Below are 18,974 nucleotides of genomic sequence, written 5' to 3'. Positions count from 1 at the left end.
ATCTTCAATAGGATTTTAATGCTCACTCGTAACAGTCAGTAATTTTGCCTCAGTACAGATCACAATAAAAAGGGAGAGCAGTCTTGTCACGAGATGGAGCTTTGCACTTAAGTAATTTGCCCAACACTCAGCTATTCAGCTATGGCAAAATTCAGCTCTTCTAAGGTAGAAAAATTTGACAAAACATTTTCCATGACCTCACCTCTAATTTCATAGTTTATGACGCAATAATGCTATGAGTCACAAAATACTTGCTTTCAGTGAGATTTTAATAAGATTTCATTAACACTGACAATTGGATTTATCTGTGGGACTTGTATTTTCACAAAACACAACACTAAAGAAAAGCAAAACAACATTCATTATTTAAGTAGACTGTAGCACACCAACCTTTCTTATACTCTGGCTTTTCTTGTATTCCACACTAACAAATCAATACAAACTGCTGTATTTGATTTAGAAAATGCTTTGCAGAATAATCCCTCTCATAAGTCAGTTGAGAATCAAAACCAAGAAATATTTAATCCTAAATTACAATTGCCAAAGACATCTGCTCACCTGGGACAATAATGTCTCCAAAACCCAACAAAGAAAATGGCATGTCACACAATGTCGCTGCAGAGTATTCAAGTCTAGGCACTCTAATAACCACAGGTAACTGTAAAACAGTATTTCACAAGCCCACATAAATCTAATATAAAGCATCCTGGTACTTTGGATATTTTTTTAATGAATAAACAGTTTAAATATCATTAATTTATCATAACTCATGACTTCGAAATAGGTAGGACCTAAAGTAAAAACCAGAAACCATCACAAAGAGTGGATAAAGCTTAAGGCAATATGTAAATTAGAATTTCAGATTTACAAATAATATGTACACGCCACATGTTGTCTTAAGTTATTTTTAACCATACAATGAGAATAGCAAGTCTGGATTATTATCCTAACTATACAGTATTGATATCCAGGCCCTGAAGAGAAATTTGGATAGTCAGGTTTTCCCCAAAAGAATAATCTTTTCAGAGGGAATGATTTAAAAATCCAGTATCTGAAATACAATCCTTACTTTCTCATGGGGAGCTGAGCGTTCAGTAGGGACTTCCACCAAGTTTCCATCATTCTAGGATCAAACCCAAGTCAACAGGTATTTAATACTTAAAAGAAAATAGCAAAAGCTGGCTATATTTTGTGAGAAAGTTATGCTGAAAAGCACGCTATGAATTAGCTACAAAATGTCAGTATTGGTATGTTACACATATTAAAACAGCTATTCATACCTTTTCGCTGTTTCCAAAGGGACCAGCTGCAACTTCAACCATTATACTTGCCCCATTCTGAAATTCAGTTTATTTTTCTAAAGTTAGTGGTTTAATATATCAAAACATTCATACTACATTTACAAAAAACTTCTTGCACCTCATCTTACAATTCAGGATTGGAAAAATCCCAAATGTCAAAAGGAATACATTAATATAATAGTGTTATACAGTATTGTTTTACATTTAAAACACGTAGTCCAGTCTAAAATGATTAACAAAAACAAAACACACACACACAAAAACAAACAAACAAAAAACCAACACAAACCCACCAGGTGTAGCTGGGTGTTTAGATAAAATTGTGTTAGCTTTTTCTGACGTGACCTTTCTGCTTCCAAATAGAAGAAAGTATGTTTGCATACAGTTCATACTACACTGCAAATCAGCACTGCAAGAAAGTACTAGAGAGTGTTCCATAAAAGGATGTCGAAAGCAAAAGGAGGAAGAAAACTGGGGAACAGTCACTGCTAGTCATCACCCTGTCACACAAATGGGGACAGGATATTTCTGGCCACAAGACCGCTGGAGAATTGTTCATTTAACAAAATTTATCATACCTATGCAAGCATTATGATCTATGGTCCTTGCAAGGCAGAAATTTAAACCACTGCTGCCTTGAACAGGAAAAAAGAAAAGGAAGACAGCATTTCTGCATCAAGAATACTGAAAAAACCAGTCATCTGACAAAAATGCTGCCACAATCATTTTGATTTTCAAGAGAAATTCATGGACATACCTTCGTGATAAATGGTGTTATGAAGACAAAAAACACATCGTAGAGAAGGAGAAGGCCTAGTAGTATCACACAGGACTGGAAAGGAGAGAGAAAAAAATATCACGGGTTTTCAAAGACTGCATAATTACATTTTGGTACCCTTACTGTATCACCACATTAAAAAATAAAGAAAGAATCAGAAGGAAAAAAAAAAAAAACAAAACACAAACAAAAAACCCACACTACACCAAGGTTTCTACTCCAGCATAACATTAGAATATTTTTTAAAATAACTATTATAATTAAAATTTGTGCAAATTTATTGTTTTCCAATACTTCTTGAGTATTAAAAACTTACTTCTTGATGCTAAACTTATACATGTGGCATTAAAATACTTTAAAATATGCAATTTACAGTACCTTAAAGTTGGGCATTTTCAGTGTTTTGATGAAGTTTAGGCAGAAAGCAACTCCCAAAATATCTTGCAAAATCCAAGCCCACCTAAATATAAGAACACACTTTCACACGTTGTCCAACTTACTGCTGGTATTTAAGTATAATGATTTTTTTAGATTTTTCTGTAGGTAGCAAAATTGCAAAAGGGAACTGAAAACAAGGTGTTTTTCTTTTCCTTTTTTTTTTTTTTTTTTTTTAAAGTATTGCTACCAATACCACAAAAACACTAGTTTCAAGATCAACAATTTTCACTAGCCTCTGATCATAAGTTGGTAACTGTTCTTTGTCAGTGTGGCTCAGAGAAAATGAGTACAGCAGAGGCTACAGCAGGGTCTTGCCATTCCCTTGTACGACTGCTCACTTGCTCAACACATGTTGTTGACTGGAAGCCCTGCTTACCGTGTGGCTCATGATGCTTCTTAGGATTCTACTATAATATTTATTTAGGGTCTCATGCTTATATTACCATTTCTGCACTTTTTTCCACTATGGTGATCATTAGCAATCAAGCTAGTTCTTCCTCATCTTCAAAATTTTTTGCAACTTCAAATTGCCACACAGTTCATTTGTATAGCTTTGTTCTCTATTACTCCCATACTTATTAAGCTTCATAAATACTTATGACTTTTTTTTTTTTTAAATAGGCATCGTAGTTTAGAAGGACGCCATGTGCCAGAAAGTGTTATGAGATGAGAAGGGTTTTTGAGGACGTTTATTCATATTACCCTTTCAAGTTAGAATGCACCACTTACCTATCTTCATTTCGAAACACTGCCCAAACAACAGCTGCTGCTATGCAGAATGCAGCGAGAAAGATAAGCCTCACTTCAATATTTTTGTTGCAACACGTAATTCTAAAAGAAAAATAATTAAATTAAAAAGAAAGAATAAAACAGCCAAAATACCTGCCTGTGCTGTCACAGGTCCTTAAGCTGACAAAGTGTTCTCATCCAGAGACCCCCCTCTCCCGCCCCTTTGTTTCATCAGCACTCAAGTGGGTGGCATTATTCTTCCAACTGCAGACTTTATCAAACTACACTCATGTTTTCACACCACCTCTAGTAGCAACAAGAAAAAAAAAAAACAACAAAAGAAACCTTTTAAGAATTGAAAGGTGTCCAATACCTGCACTGTCCAAATGGTATTTCTCCGATTAGTGCAGCAAGACAGTTGTACAGGCTCGTTGCAGATGCCAAGCAGAAGACTGATATTATAACATATACTAGATAAAAAGAATGGGTGGTAGGAATCAGTGACAAAATACAATGGGAGCAAATACAGCAAACAGGTATCAAACACAAGGATGTACATATGATTTAAACTGTTTACAGCTATAGTGCTACTTGGTACACTGTCATTGGAGACCCTAGTTACAGATCACCGCATAGTGCTAGATTCTGAAATGTCTCTTCCATGAAAAGAGTTCTCTTCAAGACCTGAATTTTTAATATTTTTATTTTTTATTTTTTAAAAAAAAGCACTCTTTTTTCCTTTATTTAAGGGGAAAAGTGGTCTGATACTGCCTTCACATACTTTTCTTTGTTTATGTTTAAAACTGAAGTGCTCTTTTACAACTGCCAGCTTTCTCGATTACTGATAATACTTACTCCTCACTTCAAATTTATATCTGTAGTCATCTTGTCTGCTAATGTATAAAAATTTCAGCAATCTCTAGCTCTGACTGATGATTTAAATAGCATTTTAAGATACTATACACCTTCCAAAATTTCTGATTAGCTAGGAACCACCTCCTTGGGAAGAGACTTCATACACTGAGTTCCAACTTAGGGTATACTGCCTATTCTAAGCACCCTGAAATACAGGTGGACAATAAAAACAGTTTTTTACATGTTTTTTTTGTTTTTGTTTTATTGTAACAAAGGTCTGGCTAGAAATTGACTCTAACATCTATAGGGAATTTACTGAAAAATAGGCAAGACAGGTGTACTGGTTTTGGCTGGCATAGAGTTAATTTTCTCCATAGCATCTCCTACAGTGCTATGTTTTGGATTGGTGACCAAGGCAGCATTGATAACACACCGCTGCAAACCTGCAAATAGGCTGAGGGTGTACAGGAAGTCCCCAGGACATTTGGAGTAATGTTGTCTGTCTTTCCAAATAACCATTATACATGATGAAGCCCTGCTTTTCTGTAAGTAGCCAAATACTTGCCCTTCCGATGGGAAGCGTTGTTCCAATTCCTCATTTTGCTTTGCTTGTGTACACAGCTTTTACTTTACCTACTAAAGTGTCCCCATCTCAACCCATGAGTTTACTCTCTTTTGCCCTTCTGATGCTCTCCCCCACACCACTGCAGGGGAGCAAAGCAGCAGCTTTTTGCTGGTAACACCCCCTCTGGTGCTTCAGTTACAAAATTAAGCTACAGGTGGTGAAGTAAATTTAAATTTACTGCTTTAAGCAAATGCACTTAGCACCTCTAGTACAGCAACAAAAAATGCACAATTGTGTCAGTAGTGGTGTTCTGCTTTAAAGACCATGATTATGGTATATTTGTAACAAAAGTTTATCCGTACTTGTGGAAATTCTGGTTTGTACATTCAAGATAGTTCTGTTGTAGTACTGCAAGGTGTTAAAGCACTATGCCATTGTGATTTCTTTAAAGATCATACCCTTTTAATACTTTTCCATCTGTAAAGTTATAAAAGGTTGAGCACTTTTGTAAGTGAACCCAAGATAGCAACAGAACCAATAAAAGCAAGAAAACCTGAGGGAGTGTCTGGATTTTTTTAAAAAACTATTTGCTTTTCCTCCACACCCTCTGGTTTAATATGAGTAGTACCTTCAGATTTTGAGTTTTATGTTAACACAGACCTGCTCAGAATTCATTCCAGCGCCAGAAAGGCATTATACCAGCAATAACAAAATAAAAACAAGAAAACAGCCCAAACCTTAAGTTGTTATTTAAGTTTAGACATAAAATATGCAAGGAACCCTAGAAACCTATAAAGATCTGGGATTTAGTCTACACAGAGAAGCTGGCAGCAAGTGAATTTTTCTAGCTTTACTGACTACTCGATGCTGTCTCCAAGTATTGATATTAGGACTCACGTTCACACACTATAGTGATCACAACAACACAGTGGGGTTTTATCGTTGTTTGGTTTTACATGTAATTATACGCAGAATTTTCCCATAGGACAGCTTGCCATACCATGGAAACGGCTTGTGTCTGCTTCAAAGTGCAGACACTAAGGCTTCTTCACAAAAATCTGTTACATATTTGCTTTGAACCCTTCACATTTCTTCCTGTCCCCAACTAACTTATCCTTTTCATTTCCCCTCCTTTAAGAGGCCTCATTCTTCACTCCAGTCCCCTCTCCCTTTCTCCTTTAAGAGACCTTTTTCATCACTTCTTCCAAAAATTCACCTGAAACTAGGAGTAAACAGGAAGTTTTTAAGCTAAACCTTTTAATAAAATTAAAAGATTCATCAGTCTTTTTTTTTGTGACATGTTTAGCCAAGGTACCAATGACCATAGAATCAAGTTAACCAAATATAAACAAAATCAGAAGTCAGCGTGGTGAAGTTTCTTCTGCAGAAGAAGGACGGTAACCTGGTAACAAATTATTGGAAAGAGTGAATTCAGGAAGCTTTCAGAATGAAAGACACATTGTTCACACTAAGAAGTGTGATTTAAAACAGTACATGCTTTCTGGTTGCATAATTTGAGGGCAGGAGGAAAAAAAAGTCAACAGTTTGGAAACTAAGTTTTACTGGAATTGCATCATTCAAGAAATTGCCTTATTGCTAGTATGCCTCAGTTTATTCCATTACGGGAATGAATGCCATTTAGCTTGATACTTCAATTAGGGCACTGCAACCACAAACTCAAGGTCAATGTTGCGATACCCCCAAAAATCTTTTACTCTAAAGACTATTAAAGTGTCATTGTCATCCTCCTAAAAACATCAGCATATATCATTTACTTTTGTTTGTGGGTTTTGTTTTTTTGTTGGCAGTCACCAGTCACCTCTCCTCCACATTACTTCACTCAGAATAAGCACCATCCAGGCAGACTCTAAGGCAGTAGAAGAAAGCTTCTTCCTTCTTTTTTAATTAGCAGCTACATCTTTTCAACCCTCTACTCATAGATGTACAGTACAATTAACAAAGTTACATTAATTTTAGTTTAGAAATCTAGCTTTTCAGACTTAGACACTTAAAATTATGCAGAAAAAAAAAGACAAAGGAGATTATCCTTTCTTTCTTACCTAGCCACTTGTAGAAGAAATAAAGTAAGACCAGCATTACACAACAGATGACGACAAACAAGATAACAGTTAGAGGAGTGAAAGTAACATTTTCTTCCTTTTTCCGTCTTGTTTCTCTCTCCCCAGGACTTACTGTTGCTTTCAAATTCTCACTGTATTAAGAAAATGACACTTACTTCAGATGAGAGATTATGGAAAACTTTTACTACAAACACAATTTTTTATTACAAATCATTTTGACTGACGGCATTTAGGTCTAAATCTTATTATTATCAGAATTCAAGCTTTTCAGAAAAAATGGTATGCTTTTTGTTTGAGTTTCTCTCCATTTTTTTTTGATGGAGATGTGCACTTCTAGCTTAGCATAGATCACAAGGAAAAGATTCTTAACTGCCCTCCTTTCCAACAATACTGGGATTGCCAACTTTAATGAGAATTCCCAATCAAAATCCTGATCGGCGTGAGGAAAAGCTGTCCAATATAAAAACTCTTAACCTCTTTTCAGGATGCACGTACTCAGCTTTGTTAGCACATCACCTCTGACTACAAAGTATCTTGGGCTAAATGTAGTCAATCTCTGTGAAAAATTAAAATCCATGTGTTTAAAACCTCAATTATATAACACTGAGCATCTGCAAAAACACCTCATGTTAGCAGAATGAAACTAGCTAATGACTAATTCTTTTACCTTTATACCCCATAATTACAGAGTAAATGAACGTGTGTGTGTGTGTTAAACGAGACATTTTGCATGTTCACCGGAAGTAAGATTTCTGTGCTTACATACTCCGTATTTATACCACACCATCCAAATCAGGAGCCAAATTGTTATGTTTTACTCTGTTCTTTGAGCAGACAGCCCTACTACTCTTTAAGTAAAGGTGCTAGTGAAACTTGCCCATCAGATAGCGTGTTCCTGACAAACCCCAGGGCCTACCTACAAAATGCTGAATTCAGCACTGAAACAACTACCTTCAAAAGAAAAAAGCCCATAGGAGCAAGACACTTTGTTAGATGAATCACCTTCTCAGAGAACATGCTTTGAATAAGCAGCTTAAAAAAAAACTCACCCTAGACTTATGAAAGTACACTTCTAACAGATTTAATGTAATTACATTAGGACTTTTTTCCCCAATATGGGAAACAGCATCACATTTTGTTATTTTAGCATTCAGTGCAGCCACGCCCTGAAGCACTGTAGGGTAAAAAAGAAGCATAATCTAGCCTTTAAAAAAAGAATCCCCCCTTCTATTTCTTTAATCTTAAAATAAAAAAAAAAATCACTTAATATTTGCATAACAACTAGTGGGAAAGAGGAAGGCGCAGTTATCACATACAATCCACTCCCTGCTGTTGTGGGGAACAAAGCACTACTACCTAAATCTCCTGTTCTCTGTTGTAAAGTACACTGACTGGCACATTGCGTGTGCACAGACATCCAAGAAATGCTACAGGATAATACCATGCTCTGAAAGACCAGCTACAACCAGTTCAACCCCAAAGTAAAACCAGTTCTGTGAACCCACTGTGCTTCACTTCACTAAACAAAGCTGCACACTCTCCCAACACTGTGCAGAAACCTCTCTTACCAGCTTGTTTCCTTGCATTTGCCACAAGCTATACCACACACACCCTTATGTCTCATTTCCCCTGCCTAGTCCCAGAGCTGCTACTGCCCCAGCTCTGCTGCCAGATAACACACACAGCTGAGGCAGATAAGCCTAGGTGGACTTTGGCTGGAGCCACCCAGACACAACCAAGCTGTGCTCCCCAGTGCTGCCAGTGACAGGGCTGTGGCACGGAGACATCCTCTTGGGTGGTGCTCAGCCAGCTGGAACAAGGCACTTGTACAGGTCTCCAGTGCAGACGTTTACAGTTGTACCTCCTAGATCACTGGATTTTAAAGGTGTCGCTAAAATGCGTATTTTTTCACGGATAATGGAATATTCCGATGTCACAACATTAACTCTCACTCATCCTGCCAAGAGCTGCATTATCACTCAGGAACTTTTACAACCTATTGCTTAGGGTTCCCTGAAGACCTACTGAGAGATAGAGCAGAGGAAGACACCAGGAAAGTAGAAAGGGAAGTATACATTATGTTATGTTTTCTTGCATGCCTGTCAAACCTGTCTTCAGACTCTTCTCATCCAGAAATACTGTTATCAAAGACTCATGATTTTAAGCGGAAAACCCTAAGCAGTTTAGGTCACAACAGTTTTGTTATTTTTTAAAGGTTACATAGATGATCAAGAAGCTTAAGCATCTAATTGCACCTCAATCACCTAAAAAAAAAAATAAATCATGTCTTACTAATCATAACTAGAGATTTCACAAAACTTGTAGTCCACATAATATACGCAGTTCTGTCGTGCAGACTTACAGTTCTGCTACTCCACTCCAGTAGCCTCCTAGTGCCACAGTGAACACAGCAATTAGGAAGATGACAACCATACTGCAATCAAACTCCGGCAAAGGCGGTGAATATAGAGTCACATTAATGTCATTTCCGAGAGTCTGAAAAAGAACATACAAATTACTTCATAAAGACAAGAACGAAATTATACTGCTTAATTTCCAACAAGGCACACAACACGATTTCCTGCTCTTAACCCTACACAATGGTAACAAGGACATTTTCAACTTACTGCATAACATATCCCATATTCTTGTCTTGGTCATTGTAAAGATGCAGTGTCTACCATGCCACCTTCCCAGATAACCAGGTTAGAAAGCAGCTTTATTACTACTGCTGTGGTAAATATGGATACCACAAGGGAAAACGGTACTTCTTTGCAATCTTTCAATGCTTCTGAGAAGTTGTACCTACCCCTAACCCAAATGCTTTTTATCCCACAAATATACCATGTGCTACCAAAGACTTAGGTTCTGCAGGAGGGCATATCTGGAGTCAATTACCTTGAAATACAGACTCACAGGTCCACTGAGATATGAGTAGAGGTCTGCCTCTAGCTATTGAGGCCACAAAACTCAGCGCAGATAAAGACAAGATGCTTCAGACAGGACACAGTAAAAACTCATGGTGACAGAAAGATTCAAAAATAATTTTTCACAAACACAACTTGAGATGGATTCAAAAATAAAAAAAGCAATTTCATGTAACTTAAATGCTTCGATGCGACTGAAAGGTGAGATTTAAACAAAGAAAGGGTGACAATTTGACAGAAAGTGAGGAAGGTTAGCTGTTGTTGAAGTCAAGGCACCTAAAGCAACACTGCAGTGAAAACACACTTCAGAGATGTGGTAGAACAGATTTATTAACAGTGGGATGTGGGATAAAGAAAGAAGAGATGAACACGTCGGGCAAGTTTGGCTACAGGAAGATCAAATTGGCAGTGGTGAGACTGAATAGGAATTAACAGAATTAACCTTACTGCAGCCTAAAGAAGCCAATCATTCATTTGCCTCAAGTTATGGCAGTTCAGATAATCACATTTTTAGAAAACATGAAAGAAAATTTAAGTGTTGGTAAAACACTACTACTGTATGAAGTGATATATAACATTAGATAAAGGAAAAACAAACAAACAAATTACAATACCCTGTAGGTGGAAGACAAAAGGAAAAAAACTAATGGCTTATATATTTTTCATACTCAACTCCAATACATCTAATCCCAGTTTTTCCTTTAAATTCCATGAATTTAATAAAGCAAAATTCACATTAGAATGGAGAACAGTTATTTCATTTTGTTCTGCTCTTCACTGAAAACTTCTGAAATCTTCTGAAATCTCAGCTGCTACCACAGAGAGCACTACAACCAAATACAGCCCATCAGGTAACAGCTCAGCAAGAGAGCAGCTCACTTCCTAGAAGGCCTCTAAAACTGACAAGATTCCTCATAAACCCAATTCAAACTTTCTAAGAAACAGTAAAAAGAATGCTTACACCAACTGGCTCCCCTCAGACTGTGCTGTCTCTCTCTTCTAATTAAAAAGAGAGAATTGGAAGCCATAAAGAGCATTAAAATGTAACATGCAGCTGTACTAGGAAGAATACTACGGTTGCCAGCTTCTAAGCAGTACATATCATTCCTAACAGCTACTGCCAGTGACATGACAAAACCATGGCAAAAAATACATCAGAACTAGGAAAGGATCACTTGTAGGCAAGGCTTTGTTTCTTACTACTTTTATGAAGACAGTTTCTTTGAGACAAAAATTATTTTCCCCCTCAATTCAACAACAGCATGAGACATCACCTGGCATACTTGTATACTAGCAAAGTTATTTGCTGAATTATTCTAGCTGCACAGAAGCGATTCTGTGTGATAACCACACTAAACCACACTAGCCAATCAAGTGATGCAGAGAAGTTTTAGAACAAATCAGGGATCTAACCTTGCCCTAACTGCCCCCCAAGTTAGCAGGGCATATATAAAAATCACTCAGCTAAACACACAATGCTTGCTTCCTTGAATGAATAAGTTTCAAGAAAGAGGACAACCTAAACCGAAACTCAGTATTCTTCAGTGATTATGGCAGACTGAGGAGTGTTACCGCAAACCTTCAAGTCACATCAATGCTCTATAAGAACCAAACTTTAATGGAAAAATAAAAAAGGAGAAAACAACCAAAGTCCCAGATATCTCGGGACAGTTTCAGTTCACATACTTACCTAAGCCAACTTCCCACGGCAGCTCTGAAGGTTAAGAGCAGAAATGGTGAAACAAGCTTGCAAATTCAATCCAAGGAGCTAAAACTACACAGGTTACTGCTAGCCTCTGCTATTCATAGGAAAACATGTGCAGTGCAACTCCTGCCTAGCAAAGCTATTTAACACTAAATACACAAACAAAACAACAGAAAGCAAACCACCACCAACAAAAATTCCACACCCAAGAAAACATAGTTTTCTTTAAAAGTTTCTGCAACATTCTGTATCCTAATATTACACATCAAGGAAAAGAAGAAACTAAAAGAAGAAAAAACAAACCACAACAAAACCCTCCTGCAAGTGTAGGAGATACCACAACTGCCAGATTTTAAAGACATAAACTTGGCATCTCGTCGTGAACTCATCAGCAGAAAACCAAACTATACCACCTAACCTGTGTATAACAGATGCTGTCATGCTATAGAAACAGAGCCTATGATCTTATAAAGACAACAAAAACACAATATCCTCAAGATCCAACCTTATAAGGTACTGCTTGCTTGCAAAATATCATGCTGCTTGATACAAGTTCAGCTGTTCTAGTTTCTGTGCAAAAGGAATAGCCCTCTCAGCCTATAGTTCTTGACATTTGCCAAGCACCTGCAATTTTATACAAGTCTACTGGAAGGGTGCTTATCTTGTTTAGGATGAAGATTTCTAAGATTACCCTCCAACCATTATTGTGTCCCATTCTTAGTGTTCTAATTAAACATTCTCTTAAATTGACTTGAAGAAGGAAGTCTTTCCATGATTTAATACCCATCCCCTTCTGTGAATCTTTATCTATGCCCATCCAAATCAGGAAGACATTCATGTTTGATATTAATTTTTATTTATTTCATCAAAAACCTAAGTCTATACAAACCATAACATGCTGAAATTATATTACTTACCAGCTGCATATCCACAATGTCATTGTATCTTATAAGAGCAACTGGTAGAGTCACATTTTCAAAATCAGTCTTGTTATCTGAAGGAGGAGCCTAAAACAGAAAGTATTAGTGGTAAGTGTACTGAGCCCAAACAGGTGCAGATTGTCCTTTAAATTTCAGTAAATTTGTAGGAAGAAAAATTGAGCTAGTTCATCTCCTTTTCCTAGGGATTAATGAAGACAGATGTACTTTGGTCAAAACAGGTGATGTTACCATCACATCTGGATTCATTAAGGTCCCGTGCTTTTATAGTATTATAAAGAATAAACAAAACTTGTTTTTTAAACTTGTTTTAGAAGCATAGGAAACAACCTCACGATAATCACACAAATTCTGAAATTGCAAATATTTGTATTTATATTTTGCAGCTGTAATGGAAAACAACAAAAGCAGAAGTATCTGTAGCATCTCCATACCTTCTTTATTTCCAGCTTCGGATGAAATAGTTTACGTTTGTCATGTGTTTAAAACAAAATATTATCTAAGAAGATGAGGAGTTCAGAGTTTGCTGAAATTATGGGATGACAATGACAAGCATTATAGAATAATGCTTGATAGAAGTTCAGCTGTGGATACTTTTAGATGATGCAACACAGCATTGCACAGAGCTAATTCAGAATGACCCCTTTGGTCCCTTGAAGGGCAGCAGCACTAGCACTGTGCTCGGTGGGGAAGGTTACCTCATGCTGGAATCCCACACATTCCTGTAGTCCCCTGCTTCTGGGACTTCTGAGCTATCTCTGCACAGCAATGACTTGGACCAAATAGATAGGATATTATTTTACTACAAAAGAAAATCATAGTTTGTAACTTACCAGCCTAGCTTTACTGGCAATCAACAGCATTTTAGCACCTGATCTTTGAGCAATTCTTGCTTTCTCCAGAAAAGTGCAGTTTCCTCTCATCACTACAACTGCTTTGTCCTTCATTAAGCCAGAAGGAACTTCAGAAGAATTGCAGAGTACTGTAGAAGTCAGGTTTTCCAGAGTCCTAAAAGTCTGCAAAGAGAAGAGGAGCAGAAAGCATCAAAGAAGCAAATCTGATAATGCAAACTTATCTGTAAGACTATCCCTAATTGAAGGTTTGCCAGGAAGAGGCATAACAGAAAGGAATAATGGATTCAGAAATATAAAATCAGGGCAGCAGTTTCTACAGCCGACAATACCGAAGGATGTTTAGAACATCATATAGCCAAAATACCTGGCTGTTCTAAGTACAGTTTCCCAGCAGTTGTAATTCAAACATACAACTCTGGCTACGTAGAAAAAATCACTGCCTATAGTTCTGGAGAATCCAGCATATAGTTCAAGTTATTTCCAGATTTTTCAGGGGAACAACAAACAAACAAAGCAACCCACCACTAACTGATATAATGTAACCAGAGTTTTGAAGTGTAATACCTGTTCAGAAACAGTTGGCAAACTTAAAAATGTATTACTTTAAAAAAAAAAAAGTTTCAGTTCAAGATTGACAATGATTTTAAACTTGTCAGTTTTCTTTAGTTAGGCATGACATCCCAGTGGCCAAAGTAAAACAGCAAAGATGTTTGGACTGACAAATTATTTCATTTTGCATTGAGTAAACCTGCTAATGAATGACAGAAGGGAAGGAGGAGAAATGAGAAAAATACTGCTGCCTTGATCACTTCCAAACATTAAGTATTTCCTGTTTATAGGAAGAATGCCTAAAGAAAAGATTTGTTTCTGCCTCACACCCAAGATCATCTGAAATATCTCCTCTTTCACCACATAAGAAAAGTTACAAGACAGTTAAATGGGAGAGCAAACTGACAAACTGATAAAAGAAATCTTTCACAAGTTTACAACATTTTTATGTGTTTTTGTGTTTTTATGTGTTTTTATAATAAAGAAGAATTTTACTCTCAAATCTAAAACTTGGATATACTGTTGACACCCAAAGGAAAAAAAAACCACATCATATTTAGATCTGGTTTTAAGCACAGACAGAATAGCATCTTTATAAACTTTAAAAACTTACTTTTTACAGTACAGAAACGTTCGCTATATGGATCTCTTTCTACTAGTACACAGAGATCTTTCATTTCTGTGGGTGGAGGATGCAATAGTATTCAGTATAGTACCAATTTAACACCCAAAAAAGTGAAGACCAGTTATAGCTGACCCACACTTATCTCGTGTTGTAGTTCTCTTAGAAAATATGACTCTTTACTTACAGCATTGTTCAGACTGTCTGGAAGAGAGATCCAATTAGAATTGTAAACTATGCAGTAATCCTTTGTTACTGGAGGTACACCATTTCCAGAAGCGTGCAGGATTCCCTCATCTGCATTTATCTGAAATAAACCAAGGTGTTCCAAATTAAACAAAGGTTAGACCATGAGTATACAGGTCTTCTCCTAAAAAGCTGTTAGGAAAGAGAAAGAGCTTTTAGAGATGATATACATACATTTAACTTACTTGTACAATATAGTTTCATGATAGAGAGGTAGCTGGGGAGCAGGATGGAAAACTAGTGAGGAGCTAGTCAGATTCAGAACCCTATACTTTCCAAGAGAAGTGTATGATTTTACATAGAAAGGCATTAAAACAGGATATAGAAAAATGGATTAAAGTCCTTGCCTGTTTGCAGAATTTAGAATATCCCCTACTAGTAAAGGTATTACATGGCAATACCTAGAATAGTTTCTAATCAAACAATTTTAAGCACAGAGACCAATTACTGTACTTTAAAAAGAATTTGTCTAAAGAAATCCTGGTCTCTCATTGAGAGTAATCTCATTAGATTACTCTCAAAGTCCCTCATGTAACATAATTTCTAGTATTTACTATAAAATACATATACATTTTAAAACCTCTGTTAATTTTAGTGATTAACATACACTAACACTGTACTACTTGTATACTATATATGTAAGTACATGAAAGTAATGTATATTACATGAGTTATCCTAGTGTTAATATATTAATAAAGGCCAGGTTTCTATGTGGATCAACAAACTGATTGAGGATTAGATGTAGTTACAGCTGCAGAGTAGTGAAAACCAATAAGCATTATTTGTATCTCAAACAAGCATCACCCTAAGAAAAATGCTGGATGATCTCATTTTGACTGTTTTTTCTTGAGAAAGACTGACCTTAACATCAGGAAGTATCAATATATTAAAAAAAGAAAAAAAATAATCCTGTTGTAGACTTCAGGTTTGTCTGAAAGAATACTGAGATACTAAGCTAAAAGTAGGCATGGCTAGGGGGGTAAATCCCAAATATTTGGCAGATGTACGATGCTAATCAATGAATGCTACAGAAGTATTTCTGCTCAGGCTAACATATCAGTATTCTACAGCAAGTGAGACCTACTAAGAAAAGAAAAACATGTGATGATATTGTTTCTGAGGTTTATGCCTGCCTGGTTTGAATAGCAAGAAACCTTCTTCAGAGGAATCCATTATATTTGCCACAGTGCGTGAACATCTGCTGGGAGAACTGTGTCAGAGGGCCTGAGCACATTAACTGTTTAACATACAACAGTTATGTCAGCTAAAATAAATTGTTCCATAATTTATGACCAGTACAAAATTAATCGAGCTTTCCTCTCAAATGTGCTCATCAGAAAGTATAAACCAATGGCAAATTAAAAGCAAAAAACTTCTAACAGGTGCAAAACCTCTCAGACATTTCCACCCATTGAAAGCTCTTTCTGTTCCACAAAGGAAAATAAGAATTTTCTGTGCTCCAGAAAATCAAGTGTTAATGCCACACAAGCACAAGTCTGTCTAAAAGAAGTGATTACTTGCTTATTTGATACGCATGTTTTGTTTGGCAAGCTTCCCTGCTCTAGGGATGAATTGAAGAATACAATTCTTGCTCACAAGATGGGGGAGGGAATACCAGAGCATGATGTTTACCCTGGTGCTGCTCTAAAGAGTGTTTAGAAGTTAAAAATAATAATAATAATAATAGAATGGCTCAGGTTGGAAAGGGCCTTAAAGATCATCTAGTTCCAACCCCCCTGCCACAGGCAGGGAGATAAACATGACACGCTACACCTCATTTGGAACATCCCTATTGAAGTCATATTGCATCCTACTGAACTTTTAGTGTTTTACAATTACTACAGTTTCTTTGTTTCACAATAGATAAGGGCTACTAGATGGGATACAGGGCCTGTCCATAGGCTGACTTGTTGCAGCATAAAAATGTTTGCACCTGAAATAAAGGCATAACAGCTGTCTGTAAAGGTATATCATCAACTTTCACTTTCAAGTTCAGACAATTCTCAATGGCCCTTCACCTTCAAACAGATTTCATCCTGTTTTTGACAAGTGGTTCTCTCATTTCCCTCCTTTCTTTACCACCTTTAAACTGTTCTTGTGTAACTCCTCATCTTTCACAGAAAAAAAATAAAATAAAATCTTATAGTGTCTCTTAATCCTTATTATTCCTAATACATTCCCCAGTCACAGTAGGGGTATAAGCTTGGGCTGACTGTTCCACTTACAGGTGTAGTGGTAACCCCATCATGTAGAACACCTGAAGTTACGGGAACCAGGGGACAGAGTGATCAAGCCAACCAAGCCTGTATTTACAACACCCATCACGTTTAGCATCTAGATAAGACACAAGAAACTCAAATGTGCAGAACAGGAACAAAGTATTTTGTATGTAGCAAGTAACAACATGAACTTCAGAGAAATGTAGAAAGGTAGAAAAAACGAAGCATGAACAGCACAAGCAGCATCTTGCAGTTCTGCTATTGGCACTGCGACACAAACACTCCTTCCCTGGGGACATTGTGACCGGGGAACCAGTGCCTGTGCTCAGACAGCAGCGCTCCTTCCCTACACATCAGCGCTATCTCCTCACCTTGTCACTCTTAGGGTACTGCTCTTGAGGCTCAAGGAGCTGACCTAAGTGCTCACCACTGCCAGAACCGGCCCATTGAAGCGTTTGTAGAGCACAAAAGGCAGGACACAGGGCCTGGAGTTTTACAGGCAGGCAGGAAAAGTCCTTTCCTCTGTCAGCAGCAACAAACCATTGAGTTAGGATCAGAGAGTAATGGCACTGCTGAGAAAACCCTAATACAGCTGATGAGAGCTGCACAGGGCTCACAAAGACCAAGGGAGCACTTTGCAAGGATGGACACAAGGTACTTCGCCCAATGCCATTCTTAAGGTGATTTAAAAAAACAAAAACAACAAACAAACACACACACACACAAAACAAACAAACAAAACAAAACAAAACACAACCATTGTGCTCCACGTCTGCTGTTGTGAATATCAAACTGTGACTGCCTACACAGGGAAGTACTCTGGATCCTGCCTTATCAAAACAAGCACAAATTATGTTAAAAAAACAAGAAACAAAGAAAACAGACACCTGAGTGGAGCAGTACTTAATGGTGGCATACCCTTTATTTACATGGCTTCAACAGATTATGAAGGCTTTCACTTCCCCATTTCCCCTGCCAGAAGGGGAAGGCAGGCACCAGGGCAGCTACCAGGCTCCCGGCGCACCGCACGTCAGGATGTGGGGAAAGGCTGCCAGGGCGCCCCGTAAAGCGACCAAACCGTCCCGCAGGACGGCCGAACAAACACAAAACCAGAACACAGGCACACCACAAGCTCTCCCCCAGCCATCCACAGCCTGACTTAGACCCCCCCCTGCCAAAATGGGAGCCCAGGGAGCGCTCCTCACTGGGCCGGGCCGGGGCAGGGGAGCGGCGGGGCGCCGACCCGGGCAGGGCCCGGCCGCAGGCAGGCAGCTCGGGAGGGCTACAACCGCCTCGGCCCGACCCAAAGCGGCCCCGCAACGCTGCGGGGCCGGGTCCGGAGGCCGCCCCCTCAGCACCGCGCGGAGGAAGGGGCGGTTGGCAGCGCCCGGCCCGGCCCCGCCGCCTTCCCCGAGCTCTCCCGGCCCGGCGCAGCCCCTTACCGGCGGCAGCAGCAGGCCCCACAGCGCGGCGCACAGCAGCCCGGCAGCCCTCATCTTCCTCGGCCGCTGCCGGGGCCTCGCAGCGCCACCGGCTCCCGGAGCGGCTTCACTTCCTCTTCAGTCCCCCGCGGCCGCTGGGGGCTGCAGCCGCCGGCCCGAACGCCGCGGCCCCTCTGTGAGGCCGGCTGGCCCCGGCCTCGGGGCGGCGCTGCCGCTGGAGGTCCCCGGCTGCCCGCGGGCTCGCTCAGCTCGGGAGGGCTCGGAGGGGGCTGTGGTGAGGAGCCGGCGCTGCCCGCCCCCGTTTTGGGTCGTGGTTGGGCGCTGTGCTGTCCTCAGGGCTCGCAGCAGCTGGTTTCTGCCTAGCGGCTCCGAGGTGTTGGGCTTTGGTTACCTAACGCGGCCATCATAATCTGAAGGAGACGGTCGGGCTTGCCCCAAGTCTCCGGAGACAAACGTGTGTCGCCTCCCTTCAGTCTTTTGGCATGAGCGGGCACAGACACAGAGCCATGGGAGAGCAGTGCGAGGGGGAGGGTGGGCTGCAAAGCATGACCCATGACAAATGGGTGAGGGAATGGCACCTTTTGCCCTAAAAAGTGTTTTCCAGGCCATGACTGCTAGAAGGACTGTGATGCACTAGATGTAGGAACCAGCGTGATTCGCAGGAAGGAGGCACGCTGAAGCAGCTCAGTGATTTACCAGCTAAGGAAGTTGTGCAATGTCTTTC

The 18,974-nt window shown here is 39.1% G+C and overlaps 1 protein-coding gene across 5 annotated transcripts in view; it reads right to left on the bottom strand.

Moving 5' to 3' along the window:
* The window catches only part of SPPL2A (signal peptide peptidase like 2A), a 28,659-nt gene extending 10,208 nt beyond the window's left edge, over window positions 1–18,451 (bottom strand). For 2 of the 5 annotated variants that reach the window (XM_084293658.1, XM_084293657.1), the window contains exons 1-13: window positions 18,251–18,451; window positions 14,530–14,649; window positions 13,151–13,333; window positions 12,297–12,386; window positions 9,110–9,243; window positions 6,727–6,878; window positions 3,620–3,716; window positions 3,247–3,348; window positions 2,458–2,539; window positions 2,059–2,133; window positions 1,281–1,337; window positions 1,070–1,123; window positions 559–658 (exon numbers count right to left, since the gene is read on the bottom strand). In XM_084293658.1, coding sequence (XP_084149784.1) covers window positions 559–658; window positions 1,070–1,123; window positions 1,281–1,337; window positions 2,059–2,133; window positions 2,458–2,539; window positions 3,247–3,348; window positions 3,620–3,716; window positions 6,727–6,878; window positions 9,110–9,243; window positions 12,297–12,386; window positions 13,151–13,333; window positions 14,530–14,649; window positions 18,251–18,304 — 1,300 coding nt within the window. In that variant the 5' untranslated portion in view covers window positions 18,305–18,451. Of the gene's footprint in view, window positions 1–558; window positions 659–1,069; window positions 1,124–1,280; window positions 1,338–2,058; window positions 2,134–2,457; window positions 2,540–3,246; window positions 3,349–3,619; window positions 3,717–6,726; window positions 6,879–9,109; window positions 9,244–12,296; window positions 12,387–13,150; window positions 13,334–14,529; window positions 14,650–18,250 lie in introns of those variants that run through there. The other 3 variants (XM_084293660.1, XM_084293659.1, XM_084293661.1) reach the window with 2 other exon arrangements.
* Between the last annotated feature and the right edge of the window lie 523 nt (window positions 18,452–18,974).

Source organism: Netta rufina (genome assembly GCF_964035555.1).
Source record: "Netta rufina genome assembly, chromosome: 11".
Taxonomy (NCBI): Eukaryota; Metazoa; Chordata; class Aves; order Anseriformes; family Anatidae; genus Netta; species Netta rufina.
This window is presented reverse-complemented; position numbering and strand designations above follow the sequence as displayed.